General features: G+C 40.3%; 1 protein-coding gene across 1 annotated transcript in view; it reads left to right on the top strand.

Moving 5' to 3' along the window:
- Positions 1–17,349, top strand: part of dlgap2a (discs, large (Drosophila) homolog-associated protein 2a) — a 181,758-nt gene extending 164,409 nt beyond the window's left edge. Inside the window, exons 8-12 of the mRNA XM_060933327.1 lie at positions 3,068–3,153; positions 4,311–4,756; positions 4,871–4,962; positions 12,290–12,442; positions 17,149–17,349. Of these exons, the coding sequence (XP_060789310.1) occupies positions 3,068–3,153; positions 4,311–4,756; positions 4,871–4,962; positions 12,290–12,442; positions 17,149–17,349 (978 nt within the window). The remainder of the gene's footprint in view (positions 1–3,067; positions 3,154–4,310; positions 4,757–4,870; positions 4,963–12,289; positions 12,443–17,148) is intronic.
- Positions 17,350–17,680: the final 331 nt, after the last annotated feature.

Raw genomic sequence — 17,680 nt, 5'->3', positions numbered from 1 at the left:
AATGTGGTGGAGTTGTTGTTGTTGTTTCCCCTATATTGATTGATTGATTGCTTTATTCCGAATAGTAAAGAAGATATAAAAACAAACAAAAAAAACAACAAAAAATAAAAATAAAAAATGCAATCATCAAAACATCATAAACAAACAGAATAGCGTAGCCACAAGGCAATAACATAATAATGTTCAGAAAGGATTAGGAAGAAGTAAATAACTTATCAAATCCTAACCCTCTATACCACCGCTAATCAAACGTCACTTTCCACCATAATAAACTATATATACAAAAGAAAACAAAAGCAACAAAAAAAAAAACATACCAACATACCAAGACATACCAACATGGTATAATATCGACCAAATCAAATCATATGTACAGATACTTATGCTATGCATATATACACACATACAATACATATATACAGTACATACATATGCACATAACTATACACATCCATACATACACAGACACCCATATCATAATTATGCATATTATGCTTATATATTATATACAATTATGCATATATATATATATATATATATATATATATATATATATATATATATATATATATACACACACAAAAATACTCACTTTTTATATAATATATCCGTATGTACCCATACCCACATATATACACTTATATTATCAATAGCATGTTATTGTAATTCCTCCTCCCTATACCTCATAAAGATCTGTTCCTTATACCTTTTTTGAACTGGTTTATAGTTGTACATTTCATGAGCTCCACATTCAAACTGTTCCACAGCTTTACTCCACAAACAGAGATACTGAACATTTTTAATGTCGTCCTAGCACTGCGAATTTTAAATTTCAATTTCCCCCTAAAATTATAGCCCCCCTCTCTATCCGAGAACATTGTTTGGATATTCCTTGGTACTTTATAGTTCCTTACTTTGTACATTATTAAGGCAGTTTTATACTCTATAATGTCCCTGAATTTTAAACATTTAGAATTTAAGAATAGTGAATTAGTATGATCTCGGTAACCAGCACTATGAATTATTCTTATAGCTCTTTTTTGAAGTATAGTTATTGCATGAAGTGAACATTTATACGTATTTCCCCACACCACTGAGCAGTAATTTAAATACGGTTAAACCAGGGAACAGTAAAGAATGCGGAGTGAATTATAGTCCAGGACGTGCTTAGCTTTACTCAGCACAGATATGCTTCTTGATAGTTTCATTAGTATGTATTTTATATGTGATTTCCAATTAATTCTATCATCTATTATTATCCCAAGAAATTTATTAGAAACTCTTTCAATATCAACACCATCTACCTGTACATTTATTGCCCTATTTATTTTATAATTATTAAATAACATGATTTTTGTTTTAGACAGATTTAATGATAATTTATTTTGATCAAGCCAACTTTTTAACCTGCACAATTCTGAAGAGATTGTTTTCTAACTCATGTAAATTTGTTCCAGAACAAAACATATTTGTGTCATCTGCAAATAATACCATCTTAAATATCTTTGATACATTGCACATATCATTTATATAAAGAATAAACAGTTTAGGACCCAATACTGACCCCTGAGGGACACCACAATCAATATTCAAACGAGTTGAGACAGAGTCACCCAACTTCACAAATTGTGTCCTGTTGCTCAAATAACTTTTTATCCAATTTAATACAACTCCCCTTATCCCATATTGTTCCATCTTATTAATTAATATATCATGATTAAGAGTATCAAAAGCTTTTTGAAGATCAATAAATATCCCAGCGACATATTTATCATCTATAGAGTTACTGATTTCTTTAATTGATTCTATTAGTGCCATCTCTGTTGATCTATTTGCTCTAAATCCATATTGACTATCACTGAGCAGTTTGTATTTTTCAATGAATTTATCGAATCTGTTATTGAATAGTTTTTCAAGAATTTTGGAGAATTGAGGAAGGATATTCTGCAAGGAGAGTCACTGATCTTAGATCAGCTCTTTTCTAATCTGATTTTGTACAAGATTAGTATAAATTTGGGCGACTGAAAGCGATTTTTGTCCAAATGAAGTCGTGCTTGTTCTGAGAACGTATGTGATCATGTTGTTGTGTTAATATTAAAGAAATCACTGACCTTGGGTCAGTTATAGTGATTGTGATGGTTGATTTCTGGTTACTTTCTGAGAAGCAGCCACTGTTCTTGGATCAGTTTTAATTAATATTGTGATGCTATTTTCTGCTCACTGTGACTGCAGTGCCTGGTCTTGGATCAGCTTTGGACCACTGATCTTGGATCAGTTATAATCTGGATCATTGTACTTCTGTTTTTGCTAATGTGAAGCATTTAATGATCTTGGATCAGTCATAAGAAGTCTATTCATTGGACCAAGATGCTAATGTTGTAACAGCTGTAATAAGAACAGTGGTGTTGAAGTGGACACACACTGATCCAGGATCAGCTATAATAAGAACGGTGGTGTTGAAGTGGACACGCACTGATCCGGGATCAGCTGTAATAAGAACGGTGGTGTTGAAGTGGACACGCACTGATCTGGGATCAGCTCTAATAAGAACGGTGGTGTTGAAGTGGACACGCACTGATCTGGGATCAGCTCTAATAAGAACGGTGGTGTTGAAGTGGACACGCACTGATCCGGGATCAGCTGTAATAAGAACGGTGGTGTTGAAGTGGAGACGCACTGATCCGGGATCAGCTGTAATAAGAACGGTGGTGTTGAAGTGGACACGCACTGATCCGGGATCAGCTATAATAAGAACAGTGGTGTTGAAGTGGACACGCACTGATCCGGGATCAGTTGTAATAAGAACGGTGGTGTTGAAGTGGACACGCACTGATCCGGGATCAGCTCTAATAAGAACGGTGGTGTTGAAGTGGACACGCACTGATCCGGGATCAGCTATAATAAGAACAGTGGTGTTTCCATTCCATGTGGTTTTCTGCTTTCTCTCTCTCTCTCTCTCTCTCTCTCTCTCTCTCTCTGATCTGAGATCAGCTTTGTCTGTGTGTTTAAACTTTGAGCTCAGATCAGCTTTAATGAGAACAGCGGTGGTGTGTTTTGTTCACCCCAGGTGGAGGCGGCTACGGATTCCGAGTCAGAGAGCAGAGGATTACGGGAATATCATTCTGTAGGGATCCAGGTGGAAGATGACAAACGGTAAGTGTGCAGTTTTCCATTATTGAGTTTATTGTCTCGGGTGAGAAGGAGATTTATGTGACTCAGGCTGAGATACAGAGCTTCTGATATTACTGTTGCTTTATTCCATCTCTCGGAGTCTGTGTAAATGGGTTTGTCCATTAAAACCTCTGTTACTTCGACATCTATCACATGTCTGGATTTGTCTTTTTAGTTTATCGGTTTTCAAGCATTTTGTTCAGACGTACTTATTATAAGCAAACATCATCATCAGAGTGAGACGTAAACGTCTACGTCACGTTTCTAGACTTTCCAAAGACAAAGTACGTACAATGAAGAAAATCTGGTGCTTTAAATAACAAGATGTACATGTGAGAAGCTACACAACAATGCTGACCAAGGGGCGTGACCAGGGGGCGTGGTCAGGGGTGGGTACAGAAGAGAAAATGAAGAAAAAGTGGGTAAAAATTTTAGTTAAATTTGTAATAAACCAATTATAGGGGTGTAATAACTATTTTATTAACTAAAGCACTGTTTTAATAAATAATTTATTACTGAATCTTAAATTAAAATGTTCAGACAGCCAGACAGACAAGACACCAGGAAGTGAATCACTGATCTCTAATTGTATCTCCCTCTGCCCCCCCAACTCTGTCTGTCTGTCTGTCTGTGTCTGTCTTTCCCTCTCTCGTTCCCTCTCTCGCTCTTTCTCAAACTCTTTTTGTCTGTCTTTCTCTGTCTCATTCTCTCTCTCTGTCTGTGTCTCTCTCTGTTTTTGCCTCTGTCTGTCTTTCTGTCCATCTGTCTGTCCCTCTCTTTTTGCCTCTGTCTGTCTGTCTAACTCTTTTTGCCTCTGTCTGTCTGTCTCTCTCTCACTCTCTCTCTAACTCTTTTTGTCTCTGTCTCTCTCTAACTTTCTCTCTCTCGTGCTCTCTCTCTGTCTTTCTCTCTCTCTGTCACTCTTTTCCTGTGTCTCTTTTGCTCTAACTTTGTCTTTCTCTCTCTCTCTTGCTCTGTCTCTTTCTCTCTCTCTCTCTCTCTCTCTCTCTCTCTCACTAACTCTGTTTGTCTTTTTGTCTGTCTCTCTCTCTCTAACTCTTTTTGTCTCTATCTATCTGTCAATCTGTTCCTCTCTAACTCTCTCTCTCTCTCTCTCTCTCTCTCTGTCTGCGTCCCAGCGTGGGCCGGTTTAAGCGCTCTAACAGCGTGACGGCGGCAGTGCAGGCTGACTTGGAGCTGGAGGGTTTCCCTGCAATGGAGGATAAGAGTCTGCAGTTTGGGGGCGGTGGTCTGCAGAGGCACAGTGAGCCAAGCACGCCCACGCAGTACGGCGCCGTCAGAACCGTGCGCACGCAGGGCCTGTTCAGTTACCGTGACGACTACCGCTCAGCCAATGAGCCGTCCAGCCCGCAGCGCAGCGCCGAGCCCTGGCGCGAGACCTCCGTGCCCACCGTGGCTGTCACGGTGACCCCGCCCCAGGCCTCCGACTCGGGCCGGGCGTCGCCCTCAGCCAGGAGGGACGGCACCTGGTTCATGCAGCTGCTGCACGCTGAGACCAAGAGGATGGAGGGATGGTGTAAAGAGATGGAGGGAGAGGCAGAGGAGAACGACCTGTCTGAGGAGAGTGAGTCCGAAATACTGGCCCTGATCACTTTTACACGATCAGACACTGGGATCACTTCAGGTCAACGTGTGTGTGTGTGTGTGTGTGTGTGTGTGTGTGTGTGTGTGTGTTCAGTTCTAGGCAAGATCCGGAGTGCAGTGGGCAGCGCTCAGCTCCTCATGTCCCAGAAATTCCAGCAGTTTTATTGGCTGTGTCAGCAAAATCTGGTAGGTTACACATCATTGTGTGTGTGTGTGTGTGTGTGTGTGTGTGTGTGTGTGTGTGTGTGTGTGTGTGTGTTGGGATAAGAGTGGCTGCTAGACTGTAACTGAAACTCTTGGACGTTGCACAATTTTGAATGTAACTATAAATGGACAAAAAGTCTGACATGTTGTTTGTTTAATTAAGACACTTTGTAATCACTGACACATGCACTGTGGGACAAGAGAAATAAAACACTTCAGAATGTGCTGTTAGAGGAAAATAATCAACTTCAGGGTGGAAACAGGAAGTCCACTTCATCACACCACCCCATCGCTGATTATTTTCCTAAAACAGCACAATATGGAGTGCGTTGTTGCTCACTGATCAAACCTGAGAAGGTGTGAGGTGGGAGAAATGGAGGGTGTTTGCTTAAAGCCCTCGCAGTGAGATTGAGCAGGACCTTATCTGCAAAATGATCCGATAAGAGCTTGGTACTGATCCAGAATCTGTGGAAGAGACGAGAGGAGACGGAAGGGGAGAGAGAGAGGAGGGGAGGAGAAGAGAAGGGAGAGGAGGAGAGGAAATGGATGAGAGGACATGAGAGAAGCGAAGGAGAGGGAGGGGAGGAGAAGAGAGGAGATGGATGAGAGGAGGAGGGAGAGGGGAGGAGATGAGAGGCATGAAGGAGAGAGAGGGGAGGAGAGGCATGAAGGAGAGAGAGGGGAGGAGATGAGAGGAGTGAAGGAGAGAGAGGGGAGGAGAGGCATGAAGGAGAGAGAGGGGAGGAGATGAGAGGAGCCAAGGAAAGAGAGGGGAGGGGAGGAGAAGAGAGATGAGAGGAGGAGAGAGAGGGGAGGAGATGAGAGGAGTGATGGAGAGAGAGGGGAGGAGAGGCATGAAGGAGAGAGAGGGGAGGAGAGGCATGAAGGAGAGAGAGGGGAGGAGATGAGAGGAGTGAAGGAGAGAGAGGGGAGGAGAGGCATGAAGGAGAGAGAGGGGAGGAGATGAGAGGAGCCAAGGAAAGAGAGGGGAGGGGAGGAGAAGAGAGATGAGAGGAGGAGAGAGAGGGGAGGAGAAGAGGGGAGGAGATGAGAGGAGTGATGGAGAGAGAGGGGAGGAGAGGCATGAAGGAGAGAGAGGAGAGGAGAGGCATGAAGGAGAGAGAGGGGAGGAGAGGCATGAAGGAGAGAGAGAGGAGGAGATGAGAGGAGTGAAGGAGAGAGGGGAGGAGAGGCATGAAGGAGAGAGAGGGGAGGAGATGAGAGGAGTGAAGGAGAGAGAGGGGAGGAGAGGCATGAAGGAGAGAGAGGGGAGGAGATGAGAGGAGTGAAGGAGAGAGAGGGGAGGAGAGGCATGAAGGAGAGAGAGGGGAGGAGATGAGAGGAGCCAAGGAAAGAGAGGGGAGGAGAGGCATGAAGGAGAGAGAGGGGAGGAGATGAGAGGAGTGAAGGAGAGAGAGGGGAGGAGAGGCATGAAGGAGAGAGAGGGGAGGAGATGAGAGGAGCCAAGGAAAGAGAGGGGAGGAGAGGAGGTGAGAGGAGTGAAGGGGAGAGAGGGGAGGGGAGAGAGGAGATGGATGAGAGGAGACGGATAAGAGTTTGACTGTGAGAGAGACAGGAGTGTGTGCTGTGTGCTGGGAATAAACATTAGCTGTTCACTGGAGTTTGCGATGCTCTGATTAAATCCCACTTTATATTCAGATTTCCTACATTAACATCATTCAGCGCTTTCGAACCTGAACATTACTGAACTGCTTCTTTAAGTTCACATTCACTGCCATCAACTGATGTTTAAATGTGAAACAAATAACAAACTCCTGCATTAACCAACATTTACTCCACACATGACTTTAATTAATACATGTGCAGGAATTAATTGGTATAATGTATAATTAAGGGCTACATTTACTCCACCCACTGACCTGAGATCATTAACAGCATGATGTTTGTAAATGTATAACGCATGTGTTCTAATTTAAGTGGTAAAGTTTCAGTTATGGATGAAATAAACATTCGTTAATAATAGAAGTGGCGGCATTTGGTGTGTAAATAATGTTCGTTGAAGTAATCTTAATTTATAATTCAAGTAGATTACCGTTTAGATAACTCAAATATTCCAGGAACAGATACGAATTTGATTCGTGAGTTCAAATATTGTTATGTTTTTATGAAAGCTAAATCTAATTTTTAAATATTGGGCTTCTTTAAAGCAATACGGCTTTTTAATTTCATAAAATCAGTGAAATTTAGTTTGCTCTGAAATACGGTCATTGTGATATCTGTTTATTTCTGTAATATCTCACAAAATATCAGGCCATTCTGTGGCTGGGAAGTTATTTAATTTGAGGGGATTAAAGCAAATAATGTGCATGAAATCGCTCGCTTCGTGCAGTCGAGCAGACAGAGGAAGTCCGTGTGCGCATGCGCAGGTTTACCTTCTTCTTCTTCTTTTGGGTTTTACAGCAGCTGGTATCCACAGTGTTGCATTACTGCCATCTACAGGTTTAGCTTTGAGCGTGCACTGACAGTTCCATCATTCTGTCGCTAAACGAACAGCTGATCACACCGAGGTGCTCGCTGAGCGCCCATATTTATTAGTTTGGTCCTGCGTTTCCTTTCCTTCGTATATAACATAACGTCTTTTCTTCTCGCTTTCTTTCCATTACTGTAGTCGGTCTTTCACGTTTCATTCGCACACTCGCGTCCTCCATTTTTCTCTCCTGTTTCAAATTTGTATCCCACAATGCCTTGCGTGAACGGGGAAAGCCCACCACGGGATGTGATGCATGACGTAGTATCTTGACGTGAGGCAAGAAAAAAATGGCAGAGAATTTAGGGCCAAGGGGGCTTTAAATTAATCAATTGTTCTTTTAGGAAAAAAAATAATAAAATCGGAAGTCTATGATTCGAATTCAGTAGCTTTCGGTCCACTAAACAAAATAATTGGGTGTTAGGAAAATTCTTTTTATGACCTAAATTGGAGAAATCTGAAACGTAGTCTAGCTGAAATGAATATGGTGTAGAAATTATTGCTGTGATCAGTGAATAGTCATGAAGAAACTTGTGGTCAGTGGTTAGTCATTGGGAACCATTATGATCAGTGATTAGTCATTTTAGACACTGATGATAAGTGGTTAGTTATTGAAAACACGTGATCGGTTATTAGTATCTGGGAACATGTGTGATCAGTAGTTAGTCACTGGGAATAATGGTGATCAGTGATTTGTCCATTGGGAAACTGGTGATGAGTCATTGGGAGCCCTGGTGATTCGTGATTGGTCATTGGGAGTACTGGTAAATCAGTGATTGGTTAGCGGGAAGAGTGGTGACCAGTGACTGAGGATTGGTAATAGTGGTAATAATTGGTAATAGTCAATAGGTCTTTGGGAACATTTGTGATTGGTGATTAGTCATTGAGAACATTGATGATCAGTGATAAGCCATTGTGAATAGTGGTTATCGATGACTAGTCATTGAAAACACTCGTGATCAGTGATTGGTCATTGGGAACTGCCATTATCGGTGATTGGTCATTTGGGAACAGTGGTTGTCAACGATTAGTCACTGGGAACAGTGATGATCGGTGATTGGTCATTGGGAGCAGTGTTCAGCCATGATTTAGTCATTGGGAGCTATCGTTGTATGTGATTAGTCGTTGGAGCCTGCTGATATAGATGATTAGTCATTTGGAGTGGTTGGGAATATTGATTACCAGTGATTAGTCATGGAGAACCGTTGTTATTGGTGATGTGTCATTGGGAACAGTGGTTGTCCGTGATTGGTCTTTGGGAACATTGGTGATTGATTATTCATCATTGGGGTTGTGTTTATTGATAATTAGTCATTGGGAACCATCATTATCGCTGATTAATCATTAGGAACAGTGGATATCAGTGATTAGTCACTGTGAGCAGTGTATATCTGTGGTTAGTCATTTGGAGTCGCCTGACATTTGTTAACTGTGGTTAGTCATTTCTTATCGTTGTTATTGGTGATTAGTCGTTGGGAACTCTTGTTGTCAGTGGTTTGTCTTTGGGAACAGTTTCTGTTTCCCCTTTTAGCTTTTGGGCTTGATTCAGGAATTCGGAATCTAACCATATTGCAGTAAATAATGTTAATTCAGATAATCTTAATGCTTTATGCTAATTAGCGTGTTAGCAGTTTAGCTCTGGTGCAGATTTTAAGAAGCAAACTTACACCAAATATATCCACTTCGTACACCAACCAATTCTATTCCGATCAGCTACATGTGAGGCGTTTAGAAGGTTACACAGATTTCAGTGCTGGTTGTGTAACTCCTCCGTATCGACAAGAATCTATTTGATCTGTGAAAGGCAATTATTTTGCATAATCACATTAATCCTTAACTAATTGAGTTGTTGCATGGTAATCTCGTTGTTGATTAAGTAGCTGTCCTCCAGTCTCCAAATTAGCTCCTGATTGGGGTTTGATGAAGCGCAACACTTATTAAGGTTCCATGGCGAAACGTGTCGATGTGGTGAGCAGGAATTGAGAGAGGAAGCCGAGCTCTGGTCAGAGAAAATGACCTTGGCTTCTCTGTGAGCTTGATGAAGGATCAGTTTGTATTCACTTCCACTCACGATGCTGATGGCACACGAGGACATCTAGTGGAGGTGCGCTGGACTGCATGTCTCTGAACGTCCTCCTCAGTGATGATGGGAGCCGGCAGGAGATATTATATCAGATAGATCTTTAATCCTCTGATTCATCGCAGAGCAGAGGAGTGTGTTCCGACTGCAGGAGAACAGCAATCGCTTCATTGTGTAAAGCATCAGAGCTGCTTAAGGTCAGAAGATTGAATATTAAACAGTGAGTTCACATTTTAATACTCAAACAGCAACTGTTTAACAAACAAAATGTTTATTCTCTGTTACTGTATACCAACAATAATAAACAACAATAAACAATTATAAACACCTACAACATGAACCAATGAAACAAAACAGGTTTCACGTTTTTCAGATTTTCAGCCTTTTAGGAAATTATATTTATTAACAAGGGTTTATTAGACAGACAGACCAATAGATAGATAGATAGATAGATAGATAGATAGATAGATAGATAGATAGATAGATAGAGTGTGACAGACAGACCAACCGATAGATAGATAGATAGATAGATAGATAGATAGATAGATAGATAGATAGATAGATAGATAGATAGATAGATAGTGTGACAGACAGACCAACCAACCAATAGATAGATAGATAGATAGATAGTGACAGACAGACAGACCAACCAACAGATAGATAGATAGATAGATAGATAGATAGATAGATAGATAGATAGATAGATAGATAGATAGATAGATAGATAGAGACAGACAGACAGACAGACAGACAGACAGACAGACAGATAGATAGATAGATAGATAGATAGATAGATAGATAGATAGATAGATAGTGACAGACAGACAACCAATAGATAGATAGATAGATAGATAGATAGATAGATAGATAGATAGATAGATAGATAGATAGATAGATAGAGTGTGACAGACAGACCAACCGATAGATACCGTAGATAGATAGATAGATAGATAGATAGATAGATAGATAGATAGATAGATAGATAGATAGTGACAGACAGACCAGCCAATAGATAGATAGATAGAGACAGACAGACAGACAGACAGACCAACAGATAGATAGATAGATAGATAGATAGATAGATAGATAGATAGATAGATAGATAGATAGATAGATAGTGTGACAGACAGACCAACCAACCAATAGATAGATAGATAGATAGATAGATAGATAGATAGTGACAGACAGACAGACCAACCAACAGATAGATAGATAGATAGATAGATAGATAGATAGATAGATAGATAGATAGATAGATAGATAGATAGATAGATAGAGACAGACAGACAGACAGACAGACCAACAGATAGATAGATAGATAGATAGATAGATAGATAGATAGATAGATAGATAGATAGATAGATAGTGACAGACAGACAACCAATAGATAGATAGATAGATAGATAGATAGATAGATAGATAGATAGATAGATAGATAGATAGATAGATAGATAGAGTGTGACAGACAGACCAACCGATAGATACCGTAGATAGATAGATAGATAGATAGATAGATAGATAGATAGATAGATAGATAGATAGATAGATAGATAGATAGTGACAGACAGACCAGCCAATAGATAGATAGATAGAGACAGACAGACAGACAGACAGACCAACAGATAGATAGATAGATAGATAGATAGATAGATAGATAGATAGATAGATAGATAGAGTGTGACAGACAGACCAACCGATAGATACCGTAGATAGATAGATAGATAGATAGATAGATAGATAGATAGATAGATAGATAGATAGATAGATAGATAGATAGATAGTGTGACAGACAGACCAACCAACCAATAGATAGATAGATAGATAGATAGATAGATAGATAGATAGTGACAGACAGACAGACCAACCAACAGATAGATAGATAGATAGATAGATAGATAGATAGATAGATAGATAGATAGATAGATAGATAGATAGATAGAGACAGACAGACAGACAGACAGACAGACAGATAGATAGATAGTGTGACAGACAGACCAACCGATAGATACCGTAGATAGATAGATAGATAGATAGATAGATAGATAGATAGATAGATAGATAGATAGATAGATAGATAGATAGATAGATAGATAGTGACAGACAGACCAGCCAATAGATAGATAGATAGAGACAGACAGACAGACAGACAGACAGACAGACAGATAGATAGATAGATAGATAGATAGATAGATAGATAGATAGATAGATAGATAGATAGATAGATAACTTCAGTTGTCACTTTGTATTAATTTCTCACATTATTGGATTAATGTACGTTTCGCTTTAAAGTAATGCATTCTACAACAAAAACATTGTACTGATTTTAAAATAACAGATGGAATGGAATAAATAGATGAATTTAATAATAATAATCATGTGATCAACACTGAGCTCTGAAACCAACACAGGATCTGAAATATCTCCTGAGGTCTGAGGTCGGGAGTCTAACAGGTCCAGTGCTGCGGGATTTCGCCTCATTACTGTACAGAATGTCCGTATTTACCTTTCATTGATTGGAGCAACAGTAATGTCAGTTATTTTGCGTGCACAGAGCTGAGATTTTTAGTGTTATATCAGCGTCATGCTGTTCATAGCCACAAAGTACTCCAGGAGAAGTCCAGCTAACCACCAGCAATGCTACAGGATTAATGTAAAACACACACGTGAATAACTTTATCCACGTACTGTTCTGTGTGTCCGTGGGAAAAAAGCGTAAATGTTTAAACTTGTGATTGGTGCAGGACCCAAGTGCCATGCCGCGGCCCACCTCTCAGGACCTGGCTGGATTCTGGGACCTGCTGCAGCTCTCCATCGACGACGTCACCTCCAAGTTCGACGAGCTGCAGAAGATCAAGAGCAACGACTGGAGGATTATAGAAAGTCCTGTTAAGAAGGTGAGCTCTGATTGGACGGTAGGCTGCTTCAAATATTTGTGCATTAGGAGGAAAAAATGAAATGTTTATATTTACAGTTGCTAATGTATAAACTGCTCCAGGCCGCTAGGGGTCGACATTTATCCCAAAAAAAGTGTTGTAATTCCATAATTTCCATCAAATACCTGAAGAATTGTTAAGAAAGCAGTTACTGAGAATTCGCAAGAACTGTAGCAAGTAATAATTTAATGCCGCTATTGAGTTCTTCATTCTGATTGGTCAGAAGGTGTTGATTAATTTTCTAGAACAGCAGCTCTGAGAGTAGCACAGCTACAAATCGCAGGTTTGTATTAATTCTAATACGTTGTCGTTTCTATAGTAACAGGGACTTGTACAGAAGATACTTTACAAAAAACGATTAAAAAATGAAGAAGAAGCTATAACTTTACGTTTTTCGGCATCATCTTTTTTTTCTGATGAACTCAGAGTGACTGCGTTGTTCCATGGGCGTTCCACAACATTAAATGTAACTATAAATGAATAAATAGTACAGTGGCATGCAAAAGTTTGGGCACCCTTGCTTAAAATGTCTGTTACTGTGAAGAGTTAAGTGAGCAGAAGATTAACTGATCACCAAAAGGTAAAGATGACACATTTCTTTCATATTTTTGGCAAGATTCAGTTTTTATTTCCATCATTTACAGGTTCAAAATACCCCAAAAAAATTTAAATGGCCTGAAACAAAAGTTTTGGCACCCACCAAGTTTGGTCAATACTTAGTAACACCACTTTTGGTAAGCATCACAGCTTGTAAACACTTTTTATAGCCAGCTAAGAGTCTTTCAGTTCTTATTTGGGGGATTTTCTCCCATTCGTCCTTGCAGAAGGCTTCTAATTATGCAAGATTACGGCTTGGGCCGTCTTGCATGCACCGCTCTTTTGAGATCCATCCGCAGACTGGTGTTTCAGTCGGGGGACTGTGAGGGCCACGGCAAAACCTTCAGCTTACGCCTCTCGACACATTCCATTGTTGATTTTGAGGTGCGTTTCGGATCATTATCTTGTTATCGAACCCGTCCTCTTTTTAAAGTCAGCTTTTTTACACGTGGTGTGACGTTTACTTCCAGAATTTGCTAGTATTTATTCAAATCCATTCTTTTCTCAACCAGTGAAATATTCCCTATGCTACTGGCTGCAACACAAGCCCAAAGCATGACGGATCCACCCCCATGCTTAAAGCGAGGGAAGTTCCCTCTGAAATGTGGTGATTGTGATATATGTTTATTTCTGTAATATCTCACAAAATATCAGGCCACTCTATGGCTGGGAAGTTATTTAATTTGAGGGGATTAAAGCAAATAATGTGCATGAAATCGCTTGCTTTGCTCAGTCAGGCAGTCAAAGGAAGTCCGTGTGTGTGTGTGTGTGTGTGTGTGTGTGTGCGCATGTGCAGATTTCCCTTTGAGCATGCACTGACAGTTGCATCATTCTGTCGCTAAACGAACAGCTGATCACACCGAGGTGCTCGCTCACCGCCGATATTTATTAGTTTGGTCCTGCGTTTCCTTTCCTTCAAATATAACATTACATCTTTTCTTCTCGCTTTCTTTCCATTACTGTAGTCAGTCTTTCACGTTTCATTCGTACACTCACATCCTCCATTTTTCTCTCCTGTTTCAAATTTGTATCCCACAATGCTTTGCGTGAACGGGGAAAGCCCACCACGGGATGTGATGCATGATGTAGTATCTTGTATTGGGTCATGGTGAAGCAGGAAAAAATAGCAGAGAATTTCGGGCCACGTGGAGATAAATTCATTAATTTTTCTATTTAAAAAAATGAATAAAATTGGAAGTCTGTGATTCGAATTCAGTAGCTTTCGGTCCACGAAACAAAAATAATTGGGATGTCGGGAAAATTCTTTTTATGACCTACACTTGAAAACTCTGAAAGCCAGTCTAGCTTTAACAGGTGGAGAGGGGTTCTTTTCCTGGAATTCAGCACCCTTTTATCTCCAAACATTCTAGTTTGACTTCATCAGTCCAAAGAACTGGTTTCTGGCTTGTTTAGATGTTCATTTGCAAACTTCAGATGCTGAATTTTGTGGCTAGGATGCAGGAAAGGTTTTCTTCTGGTCATATTTGTTTAGGTGTCGCTGCACAGTAGACCAGTGCACCACCACTCCAGAGTCTGCTCAATCTTCCTGAAGGTCTTTTGCAGTCAAACAGGGGCTTTTATTCGCCTTTCTAGCAATTCTTTCAGAAAGCTTTCTTGATTTTCCAGATCTCACCTCAACCTCCACTGTTCCTCTTCACTGCAATAACATTACAAAGTGAGGAAACCGCTACCTGAAAACACCTTTGCTATCTTCTTGTAGCCTTCACCTCTTGTAGCATCCATCACCTGACCTTTTGTAACAATGAATGTGAACAAGCCATGGCTCAATAAGCTAATTAAGGTCTGGAACCTTGATAAAAGTCACCCAAGAACTCTCATGTATTGGGGTGCCCAAACTTTTGCATGGGTTTCCTTTCCTTTTTTTTCACTCTACAGTTGTACAAAGCAAAAATAATACACACATCTTGCATAAAATGCTGAAAAGAACCGCGTCATCTTTAACTTTATGTCTTTTGGTGATCTGCTCACGTAACGATTCACAGTAACACATTTTCAGCAAGGGTGCCCAAACTTTTGCATGCCACGGTATGATAGCATTCTTTAAGAAATGAAAGTTCATGATAGATCATGGTAGAATTCTGAGGTACAGTGGTGCTTGAAAGTTTGTGAGCCCTTTAGAATTGTCTATATTTCTGCATAAATATGACCTAAAACATCATCAGATTTTCACACAAGTCCTAAAAGTAGATAAAGAGAACCCAGTTAAACAAATGAAACAAAAATATTATACTTGCTCATTTATTTATTGAGGAAAATGATCCAATATTAAATATCTGTGAGTGGCAAAAGTATGTGAACCTTTGCTTTCAGTATCTGGTGTGACCCCCTTGTGCAGCAATAACTGCAACTAAATGTTTCCGGTAACTGTTGATCAGTCCTGCACACCGGCTTGGAGGAATTTTAGCCCGTTCCTCCGTACAGAACAGCTTCAACTCTGGGATGTTGGTGGGTTTCCTCACATGAACTGCTCGCTTCAGGTCCTTCCACAACATTTCGATTGGATTAAGGTCAGGACTTTGACTTGGCCATTCCAAAACATTCACTTTATTCTTCTTTAACCATTCTTTGGTAGAACGACTTGTGTGCTTAGGGTCGTTGTCTTGCTGCATGACCCACCTTCTCTTGAGATTCAGTTCATGGACAGATGTCCTGACATTTTCCTTTAGAATTCGCTGGTATAATTCAGAATTCATTGTTCCATCAATGATGGCAAGCCGTCCTGGCCCAGATGCAGCAAAACAGGCCCAAACCATGATACTACCACCACCATGTTTCACAGATGGGATAAGGTTCTTATGCTGGAATGCAGTGTTTTCCTTTCTCCAAACATAACGCTTCTCATTTAAACCAAAAAGTTCTATTTTGCTCTCATCTGTCCACAAAACATTTTTCCAATAGCCTTCTGGCTTGTCCACATGATCGTTAGCAAACTGCAGACAAGCAGCAATGTTCTTTTTGGAGAGCAGTGGCTTTCTCCTTACAACCCTGCCATGCACACCATTGTTGTTCAGTGTTCTCCTGATGGTGGACTCATTAACATTATCCAATGTGAGAGAGGCCTTCAGTTGCTTAGAAGTTACCCTGGGGTCCTTTGTGACCTCGCCGACTATTACACGCCTTGCTGTTGGAGTGATCTTTGTTGGTCGACCACTCCTGGGGAGGAGGGTAACAATGGTCTTGAATTTCCTCCATTTGTACACAGTCTGTCTGACTGTGGATTGGTGGAGTCCAAACTCTTTAGAGATGGTTTTGTAACCTTTTCCAGCCTGATGAGCATCAACAACACTTTTTCTGAGGTCCTCAGAAATCTCCTTTGTTCGTGCCATGATACACTTCCACAAACATGTGTTGTGAAGATCAGGCTTTGATAGATCCCTGTTCTTTAAATAAAACAGGGTGCCCACTCACACCTGATTGTCATCCCAGTGATTGAAAACACCTGACTCTAATTTCACCTTCAAATTAACTGCTAATCCTAGAGGTTCACATACTTTTGCCACTCACAGATATGTAATATTGGATCATTTTCCTGAATATATAAATGAGCAAGTATAATATTTTTGTCTCATTTGTTTAACTGGGTTCTCTTTATCTACTTTTAGGACTTGTGTGAAAATCTGATGATGTTTTAGGTCATATTTATGCAGAAATATAGAAAATTCTAAAGGGTTCTCAAACTTTCAAGCACCACTGTATAAGAGGAATAAAACACTTCAGGATGTCCTGTTAGAGGAAAATGATCAGCTGTTTATGGTATCAGTAACCCCACTTCATCAAAACGCCCAGTTGTTGATTGTTTTCCTACAACAGCGCGACACACCACAGTGTTTATTCCTGAATTAACGTGTTGGATGATTTTCTGAGATTGTTTTTTCAAGTAGTTTCACTGGTGTTGTGAAGTGTCTCTCAAATCCGTCTGACTTTAACGATTTCTTCATAATATGATTTTTTTTTAAGATAAAAAAAACCCTTTTAATAACTTTCGGCTTTAATATCATATCTTTTGGCTCTGATATCGATTGTCTGATATTTGTTTTTTTTAATCTCAGCTCCCGCCCCCTGTACCAAAGAAGATGCTGAAGAAGAGCGTGACCCGGGAGAAGTCTCTGGATCTTCCCGACCGTCAGAGACAGGAAGCGCGAAGGCGCCTCATGGCCGCCAAAAGAGCGGCGTCATTCCGGCAGAACTCAGCGACTGAGCGAGCCGACAGCATCGAGATTTACATCCCCGAGGCCCAGACGAGACTCTGAGGGACTCTCCACAGCTTCATCATCATCATCATCATCATCATCATCATCATCAACCAGCGAGCCACTATCAATACAGAATATCCCAACCAGATATCCAGACATGACATAACCAAACACGATTCCTGAATAATTTTTTTTTTCTTTTTACGAATATTAAGAAGGTGTCTGAGGCTGAGGTCGTGTTCGATCCGTATGCGAAGAGAAACCTCCGTTGTCGTATCGCAAGAGCAAACGTTAGGCATTGAAATGCTATCAGCCTTATGACGTATCACTAAACTAGTGCTATTTAGTAAAGTAAGTTACACAAATATCGTTAAACACACTGACAAAA

Source organism: Neoarius graeffei, chromosome 11 (genome assembly GCF_027579695.1).
Source record: "Neoarius graeffei isolate fNeoGra1 chromosome 11, fNeoGra1.pri, whole genome shotgun sequence".
NCBI classification, from domain to species: domain Eukaryota; kingdom Metazoa; phylum Chordata; class Actinopteri; order Siluriformes; family Ariidae; genus Neoarius; species Neoarius graeffei.
The sequence above is the reverse complement of the archived record's forward strand: the minus strand, read 5'-3'. Positions and strand labels throughout refer to the sequence as shown.